This window comes from Aethina tumida, chromosome 1 (genome assembly GCF_024364675.1).
Source record: "Aethina tumida isolate Nest 87 chromosome 1, icAetTumi1.1, whole genome shotgun sequence".
Lineage (NCBI taxonomy): Eukaryota > Metazoa > Arthropoda > Insecta > Coleoptera > Nitidulidae > Aethina > Aethina tumida.
This window is the reverse complement of record NC_065435.1, coordinates 47,552,910-47,573,676: the sequence shown is the minus strand read 5'-3', so window position 1 is coordinate 47,573,676 and position 20,767 is coordinate 47,552,910. Positions and strand designations below refer to the sequence as shown.

The 20,767-nt window shown below is 31.4% G+C and overlaps 6 protein-coding genes across 9 annotated transcripts in view; 4 read left to right on the top strand and 2 right to left on the bottom strand.

Annotated features, from left to right (window-relative positions):
* The window catches only part of LOC109597601 (multiple C2 and transmembrane domain-containing protein-like), a 62,279-nt gene extending 60,533 nt beyond the window's left edge, over positions 1–1,746 (bottom strand). For 3 of the 4 annotated variants that reach the window (XR_007547118.1, XR_007547119.1, XM_049962232.1), the window contains exon 1: positions 1,116–1,746. Coding sequence is in view for 2 of the 4 variants with exons in the window: in XM_049962232.1 (XP_049818189.1) it covers positions 1,116–1,149 (34 nt within the window). In the remaining 2 variants the exon portion in view is untranslated. The remainder of the gene's footprint in view (positions 1–1,115) is intronic. The other variant, XM_049962233.1, reaches the window with a different exon arrangement.
* Positions 1,747–6,484: 4,738 nt separating this feature from the next.
* LOC109599440 (uncharacterized) lies at positions 6,485–9,339 on the top strand. Its single transcript, XM_020015449.2, has 2 exons — positions 6,485–6,777; positions 8,710–9,339. Exon 2 carries the CDS (start codon positions 8,711–8,713, stop codon positions 9,200–9,202), a length of 492 nt encoding a protein of 163 aa, XP_019871008.1. The 5' UTR covers positions 6,485–6,777; position 8,710; the 3' UTR covers positions 9,203–9,339.
* A 1,301-nt stretch (positions 9,340–10,640) lies between these two features.
* Positions 10,641–12,773, bottom strand: LOC109598909 (nascent polypeptide-associated complex subunit alpha). The gene is made up of 3 exons (XM_020014816.2): positions 12,653–12,773; positions 11,752–12,010; positions 10,641–11,135 (listed from the first exon to the last, which is right to left on the bottom strand). The coding sequence occupies exons 2-3, from the start codon at positions 11,998–12,000 to the stop codon at positions 10,743–10,745; spliced, it is 642 nt and encodes a 213-aa protein (XP_019870375.1). The 5' UTR covers positions 12,001–12,010; positions 12,653–12,773; the 3' UTR covers positions 10,641–10,742.
* Positions 12,774–13,046: 273 nt separating this feature from the next.
* On the top strand, positions 13,047–14,900 carry LOC109598860 (sister chromatid cohesion protein DCC1). Its single transcript, XM_020014782.2, has 3 exons — positions 13,047–13,221; positions 13,555–14,616; positions 14,669–14,900. Exons 1-3 carry the CDS (start codon positions 13,214–13,216, stop codon positions 14,772–14,774), a joined length of 1,176 nt encoding a protein of 391 aa, XP_019870341.1. The 5' UTR covers positions 13,047–13,213; the 3' UTR covers positions 14,775–14,900.
* Position 14,901: 1 nt separating this feature from the next.
* LOC109598872 (guanine nucleotide exchange factor MSS4 homolog) lies at positions 14,902–15,556 on the top strand. Its single transcript, XM_020014790.2, has 2 exons — positions 14,902–15,090; positions 15,146–15,556. Exons 1-2 carry the CDS (start codon positions 14,965–14,967, stop codon positions 15,383–15,385), a joined length of 366 nt encoding a protein of 121 aa, XP_019870349.1. The 5' UTR covers positions 14,902–14,964; the 3' UTR covers positions 15,386–15,556.
* A 1,463-nt stretch (positions 15,557–17,019) lies between these two features.
* LOC126266469 (uncharacterized) lies at positions 17,020–20,715 on the top strand. The gene is made up of 10 exons (XM_049970499.1): positions 17,020–17,099; positions 17,160–17,457; positions 17,763–18,074; positions 18,403–18,447; positions 18,850–18,981; positions 19,065–19,271; positions 19,533–19,730; positions 19,826–20,128; positions 20,226–20,354; positions 20,478–20,715. Exons 2-8 carry the CDS (start codon positions 17,314–17,316, stop codon positions 19,943–19,945), a joined length of 1,158 nt encoding a protein of 385 aa, XP_049826456.1. The 5' UTR covers positions 17,020–17,099; positions 17,160–17,313; the 3' UTR covers positions 19,946–20,128; positions 20,226–20,354; positions 20,478–20,715.
* The last annotated feature ends 52 nt before the right edge of the window (positions 20,716–20,767 follow it).

The window sequence follows — 20,767 nt, the reverse complement described above, 5'->3', positions numbered from 1 at the left end:
ATTTTTGTACATATTAAATACAGCAAGTCGCCACACGGAATTTTAAATAATTAAATGATATGAGAGTAATAAAATTTGTTATGCATTTGAGAAAATTGATTGTGAGCAGTAAAATATAAAATTATTTCTTCTATATTAATAATCTATAAGTGAGGAATATTTTTCAAGTCATTATTTCAAAATTGTATAGCTAGAAATATACATACACTAAAGAATTAATGATAAAATCTAAGAATAATTTTAATTTAATACATTAGTAGTTGTCTCAGATGTATTAGTCAAGGTAATAAGTTTAAATTAGTTCTAATTATGCACAGAACTAAAATAAATTGAATCTAATTTAATGGTCCAAAGTAAAATTTAAGTACTTTGAAAAGATTTTAGCTTAAGCATATTTTAGCATCGTTGAGTAATAATGATATTAAAAGCATTATTGGAAGATAATTATTAATCACGGAATTTTCCTTGCCGTAGAATTAATAGTCGATTCGACGTAACTTTGTTTAACGGCCTTTCTGTAGAATTAATTCTTTCGGTTTGAAAATTACAAAACGTATCAGTATTCATTGAAATGTAATAAGCTTTTCCAACAATTCGTCTACGTGAATAACATAATTATAATTGTCTTATCTCAACCACTTCCTGTACAATTCGTTGAAAGGAGTATTTTCAGGGAAATCCGATTGAGTCGTGAATCTTTGGGTTTGTTTCTCCCTTGGCTCCTTATTATTTTCTCAGATGTACTTCGTATTCATTCGTTCAAATCCCTTATTTCATCTTAACGTAGAATTTCTCATAAAATCTCGTCAACTAGCCGATCAATTTCTGTTCCTCGAAACCGTTTCGAGAAGTTGTTGACAACTGTTAATAACCAGATAAGTCATAAAATATAAAATAGGTCAATTATGTGTGTTAAACAATTTGTTGATGGGATTTTCTCTATAGCCAATTAATTAAACGTATAAATGGGCTAAACAAACATTTTTTATCGACAAATGCTTAATAAAAAAGTTAATATACTGGTAGAAGAAAAAACGAAATTTAATTTTGTTATTTACTTTTGGTTTTAATATTTTCGAAAAACTAAGAAGAATAATATGTATAGATATGCTTACTGGAAGGTAAATCACAGTTTTTAGACGGAATCATATCGAAGCGTGTTGAAGTTAAGTCAAAAAAACCAGACTTCAATAATCTGTTGTTGTTTTTCTCAATCAGCCACCGCTAAAGAACACAACTAACACACATTTACACCGGCACATGTCAATAAGTCACGGGAACATTGCGCGCAAACAACACACCGCCGACCCTATTGTCATCTTAGCACCCGTGCATACGCGGGAACTCGTTCCCCATGTCCGCGATCCCGGTCCCGCTGCGGACTTTCCACCTTTCAGGATGCGGTGCGGAAAAGTCGTCGTCTTGTTTTTTTATTTCTAGGTTATAGTCGCACGATACATGCGAATCGGCCGACGTGCGTCTGGAAACTGGCGCTACACAGAGGCGGAATATCGATTCGGGAATGCGAGGGAAAGAAAACTACGGCCGTCGAAGTCCCAAATCGTGGTTCATTGTCGTTCCGCGCCGGAACGCGGAGATCCTTCGGCGAGTCCGTGATGTTGGGTACCTGTCGTCGGTCTTGGTTGGTGTGCAGCCAATTATCGAAGGGATCCATCCACACGACGCAGCGTTTATTCGGTGGCTGGTGGATGCGTGCGTGGGTGGGCGTCACGTGACCACTGCAGGTTATCAGGCAGGAAATTGTACGGCTGGAGGCGCGAATACGGCAGGAGTAGCCGATGCGGGCGCGACACATAAACGTGACTGCATGCATTTTTCTTGTCCGGTGGTTAACATGTGGATTATTTACCAACGGACGTTGGATTTACTCGTATATAATTCAGGACAATAAGTGATATAATCCTGGATTTCTATCGTATCATGTCGTGTGTCCTTTTAAGATTAAACTGTCTTTATTTGTCGTTATAAATGAAGGGGCAACTATTATATTGCTTTGTAAAAATTTCAGGGTTTTGGAAAATTTGATATTTATTCAAATAATAAATAAAATTATTATTTTACTTAAGCAGCATAATTTCAATAGTCCTTGATGATATCTCTCCGGTGTACGTCCGGATTATCCAAGTGTCGAATTACTGGAGCTACGTTTTGTTTAAATTTGTGCATGTTTTAAACTAGTTTAGACAAATTTTAAAACATAAATTTCACAGCATATGTATCACGGTGATAATCAAGACAATTATTGGTGAACATTCAAAAATATACTTAATGTGTACCATATAAATAATTCATTCTAATTTTATACTGTAATACGAATAGCTTACTTCATTGAATTTTTATATATATATACTTATATCTATTAATGCCCCTTCAAGGTCTATTACCGAGAACTACTCCTCCTCATTAATTTTATGGTAACATAAATAGACACGAAGTTTTTAAACAATTTTAACGCTAACCTACAATAAAAGAGATTAGGCTAAGTAAAATTAATATCTAACTTTTAATGATATACTAAAAGGTAGGGAAAGTTAACAATTATTACTTAAAAAAATTGAAATTAATATAAAATATTACAGTATTGGCAGAAAATAAAGGCAACTTTAAAAATATATAAATTGTTATCGCCCTGAATAAGCAAATCTAATATAATGTATACCAATTATGAACACATGTACATGTACAAGCATATCAGTGAATATTTCTGGTATTAAAAATAATTCTGTCAGCTACAAATCAAACAATATACACCAAAGTCAACTGAGTTAATATAATATAATGTAATAGTAATATAATGTAATGTATCGTTCTTTCAATCCGATGACAGAAAAATCAATATTGCTCGAATGTGGAAGGAAAAAATAAAACTGGAAGACCAGCCATAAGTTTCAGAATAAACAAATTTTATCCTACTCCAAAATAGATCCTTTCCTGAGTTCCAGCAAAATAACTTAGAATTAATGTTTCTCCAAGAACCGTAAGAAACAGATTACAACAATGGGGTCTTCATGCGAGAAGGTCAGCCAAAAAAACACTACTATCAGAGAAGAACAGGCAAGCCAGAGTTGAGTTTGTCAGGTCCCTTTTACACTGGACTTTAAATGATTGGAAACGAGTGATCTGGATGATGAAACGAAGTTTAATTTGGTTAGTAGTGATGGGATTTTATATGTAAGACATGAAAGGCTTAACCAATACCCACTGTGAAACACGGCGGCGGGTCTGCTTTTCGGGATTTGGAATGGGTCCTCTCCAGGTATCATAGATACATAAAGAAATATTTGGAAACAACGTGGTACCGTATTCAGATGGAAATATGCCACTAAATATAATTATTTTCAACAACATAATGACCCGAAGCGTACTTCAAAATAATTAAAGGAGTGGCTTTTAAGGGAAAAAATTAATGTTATGAACTGGCCATGTCAATTTCCCGATTCAAACTCCATTGAAAATTTATAGGGGATAGTGAACAACAAAATAAGACAAAAAGAGAGTAATCAGCAAGATTTATTCACGGTTCTGCAGGAGACCTGACAAAATATGAATCCAAATATTGCTTGCTATTGCTTTCCATGAAAAAAGTTGTTTGGAAGTTATTTATAATAATGGGAATTCTATAATATATTAGTGTAGAATTAATTAAAATACTAATTACAAATTATTTGTAGTAATAAAACTTTAAATAGCATAAGTTGCTCTACTTTTTGTCAGCCCAAAACAAATAATCATCAGTAAAATTAAACACTTTATTAAATTTTATTGTTTAACTATGTAATTGTTAAATTTATAAATGGAAGTTAATTTTTAATGTATATATTTTTTTGAATATACTAATCATGACAAAAATTATTTGAATTTTAAAAAACTTGCCAAAACTGTATTTTAGAGAAAAATAGGTTATAAAAGAGGCGAATGCGCTCGCATATTGTTTTAAAATTAACCTCAAAAAACGTTACAATAAAAATATGGAAAAAGTTATTATAATTGTATAATTAAAATAATCAGGCATAAACAAATTATTAAAAAAAAAGAATAACAACATTTAAGTAATTAGTTTTTTATAAAGCAATATAAACGATAAGTTAGTACCGTACCGTCCTACTTTCAAGTTAAAAAAAGACATAATTTATTTACAGAAAGAAATCCAATATTTATATAAATATTATTTAATAAAGATATAAAAAGAATTAAATAATTGTCAACTTTCTTTATTATAAATTATAATTATTCTAGAAAATAAACAAAACCAATGTTATGAACTCAAATTATTTAAAAAACATATAGTTTGAAGTTTATCAATGGTTGACATAATAAAATACAAATTTATAAACAAATTACTAACAAAATATGTATAGAGTATTCAATTAGTTTTTATTTGTTACATAATAACAACTTTGTACAAATATTTTGAATAAATTTAATTTTGGAAACGTGTGCCTGTCTGTGTTATTTTAGAACATGGAGATGTCCCTCAAAAAATTTTCATTTTCATTTTTATGTTTTATTTATGTATTTTTTAATTACGTATTTTATTTGATTTAGCTTCTTTGAACGAATTTTAGAAGAATTCATAAACTCTGATAAACTGATTCAATTTGATGCAATTATCAATTGATTATTATCACATCATAAATCTCAAGATCTAAATATCACGATAATTATTGATATAATTAATCAATAAATATTAATATAATATACAGTGGCCATTATTATTACATCTTTTTAAAATGTTAAATATTTTAGATATAACCTTTTTATTTAATGTGAACAGTAGTAAATAATGTTTATTTACTACTAATACATTTATTAAGAGCATAATTTCTGTAGAAGCAAGTTGTTGTTTAATATATTCCTGTAGATAAATCAGCCTAAGGGTGGCACACACACTAGAAGAACTGAAACATCCCTTTAGCATAATTGAACCGCCACCATGTTTCTGTGTGGGTATAACAATCTTTTTATTATTATTGATGAATGTGGACTCGTCACTAAAAACTGCTCGATTCCTCTGTTCCTTGATCCTGTGAATGTGATCCTACCAGTCGAATGTGGTCTTTCACATTTTTAGTACAAACAAGGTATGGGTCAAACAAACCGCCATCCACAAACCATCTCTTTCTTGAACTAATTTCAACATGTTCCATTTTCTCCAGGTTGGCTTTAATTTCAGTTAATGATAAGATCGGATTGTTTTTTACATTAGAATTATCCACATCGATTTTGTTTCAAGGTTTTCGAACTAGCACTTGGTACCACTTTTATTGTTTCTCCCAGTTAAATAATATTTAAAAGTAAAATTAGATATACCAGTTGCATAATCGACACAACAATAACGAAAAAACAATAAACATTATAGATACAAATTGGCCACCACTGAAATATCAAAAATGTCTCCAGTGCAAAATTTTTTATATAATCTGTCAAAAATAATAAAATAAATTTCAATGGATCTGAAAATTCTTTAAATAATTATTGTAATTGTGTTGTCAGTACACATAAAAAATTCTATTATTCTAACTTGCATACACATTAAAATCATTATTTCCAGACAACTCAAAAAAAAAAATAAATTTTACTTGGACTAGAAGAGCACTTTCTACGAGTACAAATAACAAGATGAGTGTTATTTTGAAAAGTTTTTATTCACATTCTGAATTTTTATTTATATTCTTCAACTTTTATATTTTACTTACGAGTTTACATCTTTTCAACGCAAAACTTTACGATTCAAGTTTGCATGTCGCGGTAACATAAACACACCTTATCCGAGTGCATTGTATTATAATCGCGCGCTTAGAATATAATTAATCTGAAAATGCATACGCCTTTCAGCGGGAATAATTTTGTCATTAAAACATGACTGCATAAGCTTTTAAAACTAAAATACGTATATAATAAAAATAAAACCATCACATTGCCACTAATTTAACTAAAACCAATCATGTTTAATGGATCCACGAATTTCAGAGAGTGTTTCTGAACACTCCAGGCTCCGATTTTTGTGTTATTTTTTAATTATATTAAAGTGTTGGAGTGGGTCGACGTTGTACCATGGTGAAGCCGCACAATGCAAGTATTGTATTATGAGCTTTAAATTTTTAATTTAGAGTCTTTTGTACGTATATTAGATTTTTTACTGGAAATAAAATAATAATTTAAAATAGTAATCAGTCACTTATTTTGTGATGTATGTTATCTATAAATTAGATGACAAAGACAAAAGATATATTTAAATAACCAATTTTAAATGCATTTTAATCGTATTACATTTATCTTAATTAGTTTAAATCCCATAATATTAACGCAGACAATTGTAAAAATAATACTTTGATACCATGCCGAGATTTAGACATTGATTCATACACACTTCGCAACTCCGTCTCGTTCCAGCTGAATCTATGACTCACATTCGCGACAATGGCTAGCAAATGTTCAATGAACCTGACGAATTCAATGTACCAGACGCACGTAGCGTTTCAGAGCAAAACGTCTCTCGAAGTTCGAAAACAAAAATAACGAATTAAAAGTTAAGCGGCCAATTTCGGCCAGACAACAAGAAAATTAACCGTCCGATCCAGTAAGGCCAGAATAATCCCAAGAGCGGAGCGAAAAAAAGTGAAAGAGATACGTGTAGGCTACGTGAAGGCGTCGTACAGGCACTATCGGGCACGACACAACACAGACCTCCAGTGCACTGCAGTTTGTAGCCCGTGACAGTACTACTTTGGCATCCCAGCAATTCTCTCCTCTCAAGTGAGTACCATATATGTAGAAAATCGGTTGCTCAATGTGTATTCACTTTGACGATATGCATAATCGCCTATATTAGTTTAATAAAACGTTTCATGGGCGGTTAATTTTATTCGGTTGAAATCTCATTTAAACTTATTAATTTAATGGTGCAATTCGAATTGTTAAACAAGTTTTACTACATAGTAATATGATATTGTATGCGGTTTTTTACCTCGTTCTTGAATCTTAAATATAAGTCACATTGAGTAAACTGGATTATTAAAATTCTCTTTTGGACATACCGGTGTCGTATAATTTGACTAACGATTTTAAAAATACTTAATCTTAATGAATTTTTAATCAATCCTTTTGTTGTAATTTAATATATATCTGCTAATATGTTGACAAATATTTATGTAGGTACATGTAAAATTAATTTTTATTATATAGTCAGTACTCTTTTGATATAGTAAATAAAATTTTAAAAAAAGGATTGTCGTATATAATGTATGAATCATAAATAAGAAACAAAAAAGTTTACAAACACAGTTTGTCATAATTTAAATACTGAGAATTTTCCACATATGTAAATCAATTGTTCCTCAACACCAGGAATTGTTTATACATTTAATACCACTGTTGATAATAATAATGCCTTTGTCAACGTTCAATGTTAATTCATTGAAAAGACTGCTGTTGATTTTCCATATTTAATTGCTATTCACAATAATCAGAGTTATAAACAATATTTTTAAAAAACTGAGGTCGTGTACCAGCGATAGTTGCAGTGTTATTCACGAGATTTTGATTTTTTATAATTTTAGATTCATTAAACTTGCACAAAATATTTAAATTTCACTTCAAAATGACTATGCATATTAAAGACAATATTAAAATTAATAACCGTCGTTTATTGTCAACAAAAATAGGCTTCATTAAGATTTTAAAACTGTGAACTAGCGCTATTAAAATCCATACTTCACATAAATTAGCATCAAGTACGATATGGTGAGGTGAATATCCCGTTAAACATGTAAAATATTTGCCATGATTAGTATAATTGCCAGTTGCTAATTTTTGCTGCACTTTTATACTGACCATCGATTAATTCATTCATTATTTATAATACACTGCAAAGAAACATTTTCCGTTAACCAATAATTGCATTTGCAATTTGTACCGGAACGATATGCCATTTAGCAGCAATTTTTAATTGACTTGTCCAGTATTTATTGTGACAAAACCATCATCAGTGACATACCACACTAATAAGGAACGGACAATTATTCATTTTACATTGCCTGACACAATTTCCAATTACTTTTTTAATTAACATTCCATGGTAAAGCAACACAAAACTCTCGCGTTCGATTATTGATAATATTTCTTTCAACTTGTATCCGGCTCCGCTTCATTCCCGCTGATTTGCAGGAATCTTGTACAAAACAGTAATTGCAGTTGATACTGACACGAATAGAATGTCCGCATACAGTAATTGTTATATTCACAACTAGTTCAATCATTTTTTATTGCATATCTATACTTTTTATGCGAATTAGATAAGAGTTTCTGTTGATAAGTTTAGTCACTCGTTACGAATAAAAACGTGCCGTTTTAAGTTTACAATTGATTATAATATGAATCACTTATCAAGAAATCTAAGCATTTGCAAATCTGGTTAAACAATTAATCAAAACTGGATATGTTATTGTTATGTTATTAGATGACAAGACCATAACTACCACATATACAAAGACCATATTTACCTAATGTTTACTTCAAAACCTTTACGTTTTTGGTTCTAGTACAACCGATCTTTAAAACTAACTATCAATCAATTTTTACTGATAGCAATTATCATGTTCGTATTAATTTGATAATGTTATCGATAATCATTATTAATATATTAATCCAGTATGTACAACTGTTTAATCCCAGTTTACCTGCTTACAGAATGAATGTGAACGTAGGTTTTATCGACGACAGAAACAGCAGCCGTGTCCTGAAACCACCGGGCGGAGGAACCTCAGACATTTTCGGTACCAGATACGAAAAACCGGCACCACAAAAGGTTGCGAGCGCCGAAGCTCAAGTTGAAAACAAGGTGGAAGAAGTGTCTAAGGAAAATGGCAAAAGTGTCGATGATACAGTGAAAAATAATGAGAATAATAAAGAAGCAAATGGCGATGTTGCCAATGAAGAGGTGAAGTCAAATGGAACGAAAATAGAAGAAATCAAAACGGAAGAGGTAACTGTCGAGGAAACTACGGTTGCTGAGCAAAAAATTGAAGAACTGAAAATTGAGGATTCGAAATCGGAAGAGAAGAGTGAACAATCAGTCGGGAAGTCGGTCTACAATAATATAATACAGGAACCAGATAATACACCGAAGAAACCTAGTGGAAAGAGAGTACCACCAGGTGGTTTTTCCTCTGGACTTTGGTGATTATATTGTGTTGCCTTTTTTAATATGTGTTAATGGAAATATGTTTTTATTTATTTGTGAGTAGGGAATATTATAATTGTAAACCTACATAAGTGTATTTAAGTTTATAATAAATGTATTTGGCTTAAAATATTTTAAATATTGCAATAGGGTATTAAATTTCTGAGGAGTGAATGTAGAAGGTAAGTTTAATTAGACCTGTACTTACCCATTTATCTAATATAAATTAAATTATGATTTTAATCTGCTGTCTTAATTTTAATGTATTCAGAATATTTATTTATTTAATATCAACAACCTTGCCAATTTACATACTACAGGGTCAATTTAATGACGAGATATTACCCACACAAACAATAAATTTACATTGAGATTTACAACCAAATATCGTAGATTAAAAGAAATGCGTTTCATACTTATATAGCATTCAGTTTAGAAACTTATAGTTTTAATTAGTCAAGTTGAATTTTAATTCTTTGAGTGCATTTTTAATAGCAACAACAAATTACTATTAGAGCTCAGTTTACATATACATAATAATCATAATTTATTAGAAAACCAGTTTTATTAATGAACGAAATTAAAATAAAATAGCGAAGAGTGGGATGCATGCCAAATTCACTGCAAAATGACAATTCGTAATAGAACAAATGAATAACAATGTCATACCAACAGATAAGGAGATGTGTATCACAACCAAATTAGGACAATGGAGGTCAGTGTAGGTTGATGGAAACCAACTGAGAACATATTGTATATCCAAATAAGTCATCTTCACACTTTCAATTTTGTTGATGTTCCACACTGAGTAATTAAACAATTTTTGAATAAACAAAATAGTTAAATGTAAAAAGTTTATAGTTTGCAATTTTACTTTGCCTTGACATTGTAATTTTAACTTTTATTTCTTTCTTTGTAACGATTTGGTTTGTGATAAAAGCAGAAGCTTCTCCACTTTTTTTCACGTATGGTCATGTTCACTCTATTGAAAAACGGAATAAATCCAATAGTACCTTACCTTGTTATTATAATTATTCGTTTATAGACACAAATTTTAAACGTCCTTAAATTAACAAACTGATATTTGCAATTAAAAAAAAAGGTTCAGGGTCCAATATTTTATAAATGTTGTTCTTAAATAAACTAGTTTGGCTTCTTAACAACATTAAAATCTTAACTTAGATTTCACAGAGGAACAAAAGAAAACTATAAATATGGTTAAACTATGAATCTAACTAAACCTACAGTGTGCAATATTATTATTCATACCTGCAGATTAGTTCTTAATACTGAAAAACATATAATGAAAATAAGAACACAGAATTTGATCAACAATTCTTTAGTTTATTTCCAAATTACAAAAACAAAACTATTTGGTAAAGGATGCTAGGAACAATTAGTGATACAGTTATCAACATCGTAAAAAAAACACATTCAGTAATGACTAATTTTTATTATATACACAACTGTGTGTCCTGTAAATGAAATTATGAAGCAAAAATTAGGATGAATGAAAATGATGTGATAACTTTCGGGGATTCTACATGGTCAGTTCCATAATTGCATTGACTATGTCGTTCTGGTTATTTTTCAGCGCCTTAATGGCCTTTGCTCGACTCACATTGGCCTGCGACATAACCAACTCCACGTCTTTGTCCTCCACGCCAGTTTCGTCCACCTCTTCTTCGTCAGACTCTTCGGCAATAGGAGCAACCGAAGTTGTTGTGCTTCCAGCAGCACCATCTCCAGCCGGATTGACATCCTTGAATTTCTCAGCAGCCGCCACTTGGGCTTGTTGCGAGAGATCCTCAATCTTTGCCTCGCCGAACACAATGTAAGTGTCGCTCACTGGGTTCTTGTACACATCCGGTTTGTTAATCACGAACAGAATGTTCTTTGACTTGCGGATTGTGACCCTGCTGACTCCAGTGACCTGCAAATAAATGATAGCGTGAGTATTTTAGTGGCATAAAGTTTCTTGTAATAAAGTTTGCAAGTTCGTCAGTCTGCCAAGTATTTAATCATTATTTTTAAGACAAAATATGCGAAACCTTGGAACGATCATCATAAAAGTATTATTTTTTTAAACAAAGTATTTTGCCCATGAAGTTTTATACCAAATTTACACAATATACAAAACATGACAATATGTATCTTATACAATATTAATTTACAAAGAATTGGAAAAATTAATGGAAGTAAGATCTATTGACACATAATAATATAATTAACACAAAATATTTGTAAATTCCAATGCATGAATGCATTAATCATTTTAATTCACAGAAGGTTGAAATTCTTTTAGATTTAAAATTTGACAAGCAATCTAATAAGTGGTGCAAATGTCCTTGATAATAATTAGTAATTTTACATTAAACATTCACATCACTAAGTTGATATTGAACATGAATATAAAATTATGTAATTTCAATATGAAGTAATAGTTAACACCCAAATTCTGTTTTTGTTAACAAATTATATGTGTCAGGCAATACAAGTTTATCTGCACAGTTTACAAAAAACATAACCATAACTAAAGAATTACTTACTGGCTTCAGCCCCAACTTTGACATTATCTTCCTGGCCTTCTTTTCTCCTCTGGATTGTTTGGCCTTGGACACCATGTCAATTGGCAAACCAGTTGCAGTGGCTCCTGGGAAACCAGCAGATCCAGGTGCAGCAGTGTTGGCATCTTCCAATTCTGGAATGTCCTCATCGGACTCTGAATCTGTGGAGCTCTCGCTCTCAGGCTTGGCCTCAGCCGGTACAGTCTTTTCTGCGTCTTTCATTTCTGGCATTTTTTTTTAACTGCAATAAAATTGTATGATTAGATCACATGTATTTCACACACAAGTTCAAGTCAATTGGGGATTGTTATCAGTCTGCCAAGAAGAAACTGAAGTTAATCACTGTTTTCTTCAGATATTTAATGCGAAACCTTGGTTTTTAATCATCATGATAACATGCTTAAAAAATATTATGTATGAACTAATTATTCAATGACATGTTTACAAACAAAAATTGTAATAAGATCCTATAGGACAGTCTAAAGTGTTTTGTAGGGTAATTTATAATTGTAACGTGGAAACCATTACCGGCAAAATTGTTGGTTACATATACCATGGCATAACGCAATGGCTACAAAGTCCTTGAAAAGCAGTAAATTAAAACGAAGTTATTTTGCGTTAAATTACGACACCGAATCAACAAAAGAACCATAAAAGGACCGGCCGATCACATTTCACATGCACGATTCGATATTTTTAGAGAGTTTATCCGGCATTACTTGCACATAAGAGAGGTTAAGAGATTACAAACACAAACGGAAAAAAAAAACATGTACAAAGTAAAAAATATCGTAAAATATATATGCACGAACCTTTTAGCAAAGAAACTGTCCTATAATTAAGTTAAAACAATAAGGGATTATTAAAATAAAAAAGAATATACCTGAAACTCAGATCACAACACTCTTCGTTTGAAAGAACGGCGACGAAGGAAGACCGGCAGGAAAGTCAACTGAATGGTCTATTTGATTGTTGGTAGCACTTGGTTACTAAAAAAGTGAATGTTTATATGTGTATTGTATAGATGGCCATGTAAATTACAGGATTCTTATTTTGTATTATTCTAATTAATCGTATTTCGAAAATTCAATTAACTTTTCCATTAATCTTATGTATTGCTATGTATCATTGTAATAAATGTTTCTAGTTATTTGCAGTGTTAAGATTTTTAAATCAGTTGACTTTCTTGCATTCACAATAGGTGGCGCTCTATGCGTTTCATTGAAACATTCAAAAATAAAAATGTAAATAAATATCCATTAGTAACGCTAAAAACTATGAAACAGTCGTTTATAAAAGTCAACAAAAGCAATATACGATTATGAACAAACGATTTCTTATCAAGAAATAATTGTGAACGAACCCGCCGATTTCCCAGAACTGGCGGGAATAAGTCGAGTCTCCAATTTCACATCTATTTATTGTTATTTTTTGTTGATTTGAAATGACTGAGTAAGTGTTTTTATTTAGGCTACAGTTTATCTTCAAATATATTCCTTACGAATTATAATTTTACTCGTTTATCGTTGTAGTAACACGTTATTCTATACCTTGTTTTCACACACGTCATTAAGGTTGATTCACACATTGTTTTACCATTACTTTTATAAACAAATTCGTATGTTATGAAAATATCTTATCGTAATTGCAGTTCTTGTTATTAAATAGGTTTTGGAAAATTATAACTCTTTATCGCACCCTAAAAGCATAGGGAAAATGTTTTCAATACAATTGAAATTCAAAAATTTTACCACTATAAATTTATTTTTCTGTGCATATTTTTAGGAGAACATTGGAAGAAGTAAACGAGATGCTTCACATGGCGAAGCTGAGTGAAGCTGACATATTACCAGTGTCCCAAGTGCTCAGCTTCCATTCTGATTATGGTGAACATACGAAATATAAACTGCTGGAATTGGATGATAACTTGCTGAAGTTGATACAAGAGCCTTCAGCCCGACTGTATCTAAAAGGCGAAGATGATGAGGACGCTGTCCTTTGCACACAATCCATGACTTACAAAATAGTCGACGCCGAAACATCAAACAGTCTAGTATTAACTAGAGATCTTAAATTCCCACAAGAATGTAAAGACACCTCACAAGAAAGAAATTTACATAAAACTTTTGCTCATGGCATATTTTACAATTACATAGAGGTGAACCAGATCAAAGCTAATCTTAGGAAACTTAGAGATTTACTGTCGGGTACTATGTACAAAGGCCCTGAATATGAAGGGCTGGTTAATCAAAACGAATTATACACTCTACAAGATTTAATCTTGAAAGTGCAAGCCTCAGAGGATGAAATCAAAAATGCCTTACTTTCCTTGGATTATGCAATTATTGATGGAAAAGTAAGAATGTTTGATTTTGAATATCATTTCAGAGTGCTGTCCTACATGTTAAAAGTGGTTGAAGAGAATTCCTGGTCAGTTTTTAATATAAACGTAGAAGAAACGAAAGAAACGTTAAATGATTTGGTGCCTTTAGATGTATTAAATGCATTGTGTGATCAGTTTGTTGAAGAGATAGTTGAGGATGGTATCATAAGACATGCCTACAATGAACCAAAAGTGTGCAGTTTCTTTGCCAAAGTGATCCTAAAGAATGCCGGAAAGTTTCATTTGAACGATTTTCTTCAGGCATGGAGTGATTCTGTGCCCGAGGGTATGAGACCTAAAGAGGAAATGTTGTATGGAATTGCTATTATTGACAGAAATGCGAATCCTAATGTGATTAGAAGTTATAGTGAGGATAGTTTGCCAGATAACATTTTGGAAAGGCTGCAACAACTTTTTCAAGTCAAAGAGAAGTGGTCTGTGCCTGAGATTACACCTTATATAGAGTAAGTTTGCTTATTGTACATTTCTTATTGCATATTCATTTTTATTTTTTAGACCAATAACAACTCACAAATTGGATACAAATGCACTCCTTGCGCGATACGCCAGAGCATCCACCCATAATGGGGTAAAATACTACTCCGCAAAACATGCCAAATAAACGTTGGAATATTTTAATTTAAATTATCTATTTAACATTAAAAATGCTTTAACAAATATATATTTTCTATTTAACAACGAAAAGTTTTTAATTTCTTGTATTTCTCCCAATATAAACTCGTCCTAAACAGCGCAAGTCTATTGTGAACGTGTCGTAAAACCAGATATATAGGGTGAAAATATTTTCAAAAATGCCAGACTGCAGTGAAAATTACGAAACGGAAATAAGTGACGGGCGCAATGCTCGCAATGTTAAATGTCAGGAATGCGGCTGTCTTATTTTAAAACCTTCGATAGCCTCCTTTACAAATTTGGAGGTTAGATTGTCTTATATTTTCACTGATTCATTTATTAAACAAATTTGTTTTTTAGTTTAATTTACCGTTGCACAGGCAAAGTAAATTAACGGATGCTACCAATCCGGAAACAGAAAGCTTGTCATTATTCTGGTCAGTTGATGATGTGTATAAGTTTGAAAATTTAGCATTTTCAAACACCGTGGGCAACAACAAATATCTGATTTGTGCAGACTGTGAGGCTGGACCGATTGGTTTTTTTGATATCCGTTCAGGGAAAAGTTATGTAGCTTTGAGTCGTGTTCAGCACTGTTAAGATTGTATGTTTGTAATTTATAGTGTTTTGTGATAATTGAGCGGACACCTGCTATCTGTAATTTTAGAATCGATTAGAAGGCATTAAATTGTATTTTGATATTTAACATGTTCTGGTTGTATTTTTTTGAGAATAGAATACATGACTTTTTAATAAAGATATGAAGAATAACTTTGTAAATATTTTTCTGTTTTACTTTTTTTTTATTCTACTAACAAGTAGAAATCCCTAAAGTATTGATGATATAGTAAGGTTTCTACAAGAAAATATACAAAACAAAATATGAGACTAATATATTAAAAGCAAGTAAGTCATCGATATGCAGAATATGTAGAAAGTACATTTTAATTGATTTATGCTACATAAGTTAAATTATATTTTGTATTAGAAATTTCAAGAATCACTATTATTATACATTATGTATGTTTCAAAGTTGCTATAATTATGGCCACTACTATTTTTTCATACTAAAATAATTAAAAACAATAAATTAATATAGTTATTAACCCAGGAAGTTTCAAAAATCACCCACATTCGAACAAAATGTAGTTTTTGGAACCTACATTATGTTTCAAATGTGGGTCGAGATATAAAGTTAGTACAGTAGTAGTGGAGAGAAAATGATAATATTAACATAACAAAGATCTCAAGAATATATCTAATTTAACAATATTTTCAAACTCTATACATACGTCACAATTCTACAATTCTCAACAAAGTATCACGTGCTGTGATAAGACAAGACATAAAATAATACGACATTATATAACAACACATTTTGGTTGAGTACGATTAGCCCTAAAAATCATGATTCTGATATGGAACGAACATTCACGCATACTGCATCTCCTTGAGAATGAACACAGACCCTGATATAACCGATAACAAATACCCCCAACCGAACGACACGAGCAGTACAACACAAATGCATATAAACAAAATTAATCGTCATATAGAAGCGCGTTTCGTTCCACTATCAGGAGTGTGTAACAAAAGCCAAGCCCAATGTTGTCGTACACGGCATCTGCCGAGTTGAAGGGTCTGAAGTTCATCAGAAATGCTCTCCGTGACTGTTGTCTTTTCTTAATGGAAGGGCTCACTGCTCATTCTGAATCGAGTTAGGCTGGAACTCTTTGCCCTTCTCTGGAAATCTATATAGAAAAGGAAAAAATGCCCAAAAACGAAAAAAGGAGGGTGACTTATGACGGAAAAAGGCAATAAATGATGGTAAACGGCGAACTGGGGAGATGGCAACGAATTAGCCAAACAGGATATGAAATAGTAAATAAATGGATTATGTTAGTATCGCCGCGGAGGTGCCAACACGGAGCTAGGTACCACCATGAGTGGCGAGCCAATTATTTGGAACTTTCAATATTGTATGAATGATGACGCCAATATGAAGAAACAAGATTATAATAAATGAAACGAAAATATGTGTAAAAGTTCGTATTTATATTACAATATGAATTATAAAGTTATAAGACCGTACTTACCAGTACACACTTAGATGAAAAAAATACAGGAAATTAGATTACCCATACTCGAAATTACAGTTACCTACATACACTAACAATGACCGCGCGAACAGATGGCTCTCTATAAGTTTAAGAAAACTTGGGTAGTTTCTAACCGTTAGCGACAAACAATTTTACAGTAGTGGGCTGTGCACAAAATGGCTATTCATTGAAGTTGTTCATAAGTGTGTTGCAAGGTATTTCCTTATTAGTGGCTAATATAAGTGAAACAGTTTTAGTATTCTATTATATTACAGCATTTGTTGTGTGACTGTTCAAATCGCGATTTTGTTTCCAAGTACATAAAAGTACTTTATCCACAGAACTACAGTTCGTTACCAGTATTTTTAGACCAATTTGAGGGGCGTTCTGATTGATAGAAAAGTGCGTAAGAACGCTGCACCTTCAATCATGGAATCCCGTTCACATAGGGCAACTCAGAGTGAGAAGTATCCGTGCTTAAAAAGTTCTTGCATTGCCAATCCTAAAACCACACAACCACGTGTTGCCGACGAATCAACGGAAATACAAGAAGATGATTCATCGAGTATTGCCGTAAGTATCAACGATTAACAATTAAACAATAATTTAAAACTGATTGCCTGATTAATTATGACGGTCACAAAGTTGCTATTTTGCGGTAACACCCACCTGTTACTGTTATTTCTATATAACTTAACAATATCAGAAATAAAAAACAATTTATTATTTTGTTGCTCAGAAATCACTTTCACAAAATTAATTTACACTATTACAGTGTGCAGTTGTAATGATCCACGTGTGGGTAACAAATAATGACCACAAGACCGTGGATACAAGTGACCGACATTTTAAATGTATAACTGAAATGTCTTTTGCAGGAAATAGCTTTACCATCAGACTCAGAGAATCAAGATAGAAGCGTAGATAATTGCTCCCAGCAGATAGAAGACTGTCCATCTGAACCGCCTAACGAGAGTGGATTTGTCATCCTAAACACATACACGGTTGTTGAGGAACCAGAAGAAAAAATGGTACCAAAAGAACCCATTCCCTCTTGTTCAAGAGGAATATACCGACCATATAAACCTTACTTAGGCCATAAAATCCGTGAACCGATATCAAATTATGTATTGCAGGCGGTGTGTGACTTATTCAATAAAAATTGTAAGATTGATGGTTACGTACCCTATGTAAGTTGGGCATAAATCATCAATAAAATATCTTTTGACCTTGTAATTAATAACTTTAATTTTTTAAGAAATGCTATTTTGTACATATGTCGCGTAAATATTTAGAATAAAATATAATCCTACGATTGCCACGCAGTTTACTATTTTTAATTAAGTTTTTAGTATTTTTATTTTGTTCAGGAAAGTATCAGTTTGCGTTTAGGTTTTGATCAATTGGTTGTTGGCGAACAAGTAACTCATACGTTCGTGAGAACCAAGTATTAATTGAGTCACATTTTTGATAAGTGAAAATAGCTGACCGATCATAATTAATATTTATATTTTGTAGCCATATGACCCTACCCTGTCACAATACGGCAATGAGATAAAAGAGGTAAATCAGGGTTTTATGTTACAGTATGTATTCACTGTAGCATAAAATAATAAAATATATGTCGCGGCACGATCAGAATTACCAATTACGTTGAATATTGATTATGAATAAAAGACAAAAAGTCCTTACTTAAAAGTAATTGAACAAATATGACACGGAAGCTAAAAATTCAGATTCTTATGAAACGCAGTGAACAGGTAATGTAAGATCTCTTTTCAGCATCTCTGGTAGAGCTTAGCTGTCCATTTTCGTTGATCTTCACCCATGATTGGAGTACCATTAGCACTTCTGTTGATTTTACTCAACTGTACTACTTGCGTTTCATAGGAACCCTTCGACATATATTTTTTTTAATTTGACTAAAAAAATTGAAATTTTGATTAAATCGTTATTATGTTTTAGGAAAACTGTGAAATTGGTGAAAATAATGATGAACAAATAAGTAGTTCTACTAGTCAATATAGTTTTCCATCGGCCGATGAAAACAATGCATCTGATTCTACTGTACACCTGTCTGATGTGGAAATAAACGGGGTAAAAGCCATTGAACCATCGATTTTTTAAAATAAGCTGTTATATTTCACAATGTACGAAAATATTATTATTATTATTTGTAGGAATTCAATGAAATCGATGAAACAGGCGTATCTTCTGAAGATACTGATTTATTAGATAAGTGCCTAAGAAAAAGAATTATTTCATCATCACAACGTCCATGTAAGAAAGCTCGGACTGATTCAACGGTGACACAATGCAAGAACAATCCTTTAACTAAATTCCAGGATAATTTGTTGAAAGAACTACTCCGGAAAGGTGACCCAAAGGTATTATTAATTAAAAGTATATTTTTTATTTTAATATTTTATTATGACAATTTAATGAATACTTATTCTTGTTAGAGATTGAATGCCTTACTAATGTTTATTATAATGTATTTACTAAATATATTTATATATAAATTTAATATAGTTGCAAAAATCAAATACTAAAATTATTTTATTTACTTTTCGCTGTTAAATTAACTTGAAATCTAAAAGTGAATTGTAATCAACAAAAAAGTCTAATATAAACTTGTTTTATTTTAGAATGAATTAATCAATTTTGAAAACCACAATGTTCAATCAGTTGAATGTGTTTCTAATGATGAAATAAAACCCACAGAAAGTAATGTGGAAGTCTCTGATGAGGTCACCAGTCACCAGTGCATTTCGATCGACATTAACGAACTTCAAATGTTCTTTCCAAAGGATTTTCCACTTCTCAAATTTCTGGAAAATACCGAGGTACGGTTTTTGTAGATATGGATAGTACAACGATTGTAATAATTTAATATTTTTTAATTTTTTATACATATTATAACATTAATCTAAATTTGCAGGGGAATTGGCTTATTCCCAGTGATCACCCATTATTAGAATACTTAGAATGTAAGATTGGTGATAAGAGCACGGAAAATAAGGAAGAAGAAAATATACAAGAAGACCAAGAACATTTATGAATCGTTATAACAAATAGTATATTTTTTTTTAATAATTGTATATATTTAGACTTAGTGATTTCAATAGTATGGAAAAAATTTTTCATTTCAATAGATTTATTTGTATATTTTTTCTTATTGTATATAAATAACACCAAATAAATTTGGAAATAATCTAATCATGATACTGAGCTCGTTGATGAGGTACTTACTTCATTTTTATTCTTATTATAATACATTAAATTTAATAAGTTACAATGTAATAAGTATATGTTGACTGATGCTGACTGATAATTTTAAGGTCCAAACCATAGAATATAACGTGAAAGACTCTGCTGTGATCTATCGTGGCATTAATATCAGCACTACCAACATTCACATATTCTTTACCAAGGATCATCGAGTTCTCCAATGCCCACAATATACTAAGGTACGGATTTTTTCTTGTTAAAATATATGTAAGGAATATTTATTGTAATTAGTGCAAAGACATTATTGCATTCTTTTTTAATTGGTTTGTTGTTTATATTATGACAACAATCTAAATTTGCAGGTGGGTTGATTTATTCCCTGTGTCCACCCGTTCATACGATGTTTAGAAGATCATATTGCAGAGGTGAGGATGGCAAAAGGAAAAAAAGAAAATATACAAAGAAGTCAACTACATTTACAAGACTGAACCATTCAAATAAATGGATTAGAAAATAAACCTAAATTCTGCTTGGCATGGCATTTTTACACATGTATTTTTCATTTCAATAAAAATTATTTAATTATCTATTCTTTTTCAATATTTAGTTTTATTTTTTGCTTATTAAATTTTTCAACTACTAGGTTATAAAA

What these genes read in the sequence shown, in the direction of transcription:
- LOC126266469 (XM_049970499.1), top strand. Translation starts at nt 17,314, where the DNA reads ATGGAATCCCGTTCACATAGGGCAACTCAGAGTGAGAAGTATCCGTGC. An exon ending in ACGGCAATGAGATAAAAGAG is followed by an intron (nt 18,448 to 18,849) that starts GTAAATCAGGGT and finishes ATTATGTTTTAG; the next exon opens with GAAAACTGTGAAATTGGTGA. An exon ending in AATTTCTGGAAAATACCGAG is followed by an intron (nt 19,731 to 19,825) that starts GTACGGTTTTTG and finishes CTAAATTTGCAG; the next exon opens with GGGAATTGGCTTATTCCCAG.
- LOC109598872 (XM_020014790.2), top strand. Translation starts at nt 14,965, where the DNA reads ATGCCAGACTGCAGTGAAAATTACGAAACGGAAATAAGTGACGGGCGC. An exon ending in CCTCCTTTACAAATTTGGAG is followed by an intron (nt 15,091 to 15,145) that starts GTTAGATTGTCT and finishes TTTGTTTTTTAG; the next exon opens with TTTAATTTACCGTTGCACAG.
- LOC109598909 (XM_020014816.2), bottom strand. Translation starts at nt 12,000, where the DNA reads ATGCCAGAAATGAAAGACGCAGAAAAGACTGTACCGGCTGAGGCCAAG. An exon ending in CAAAGTTGGGGCTGAAGCCA is followed by an intron (nt 11,136 to 11,751) that starts GTAAGTAATTCT and finishes ATTTATTTGCAG; the next exon opens with GTCACTGGAGTCAGCAGGGT.
- LOC109599440 (XM_020015449.2), top strand. Translation starts at nt 8,711, where the DNA reads ATGAATGTGAACGTAGGTTTTATCGACGACAGAAACAGCAGCCGTGTC.
- LOC109598860 (XM_020014782.2), top strand. An exon ending in GAGATTACACCTTATATAGA is followed by an intron (nt 14,617 to 14,668) that starts GTAAGTTTGCTT and finishes TTTATTTTTTAG; the next exon opens with ACCAATAACAACTCACAAAT.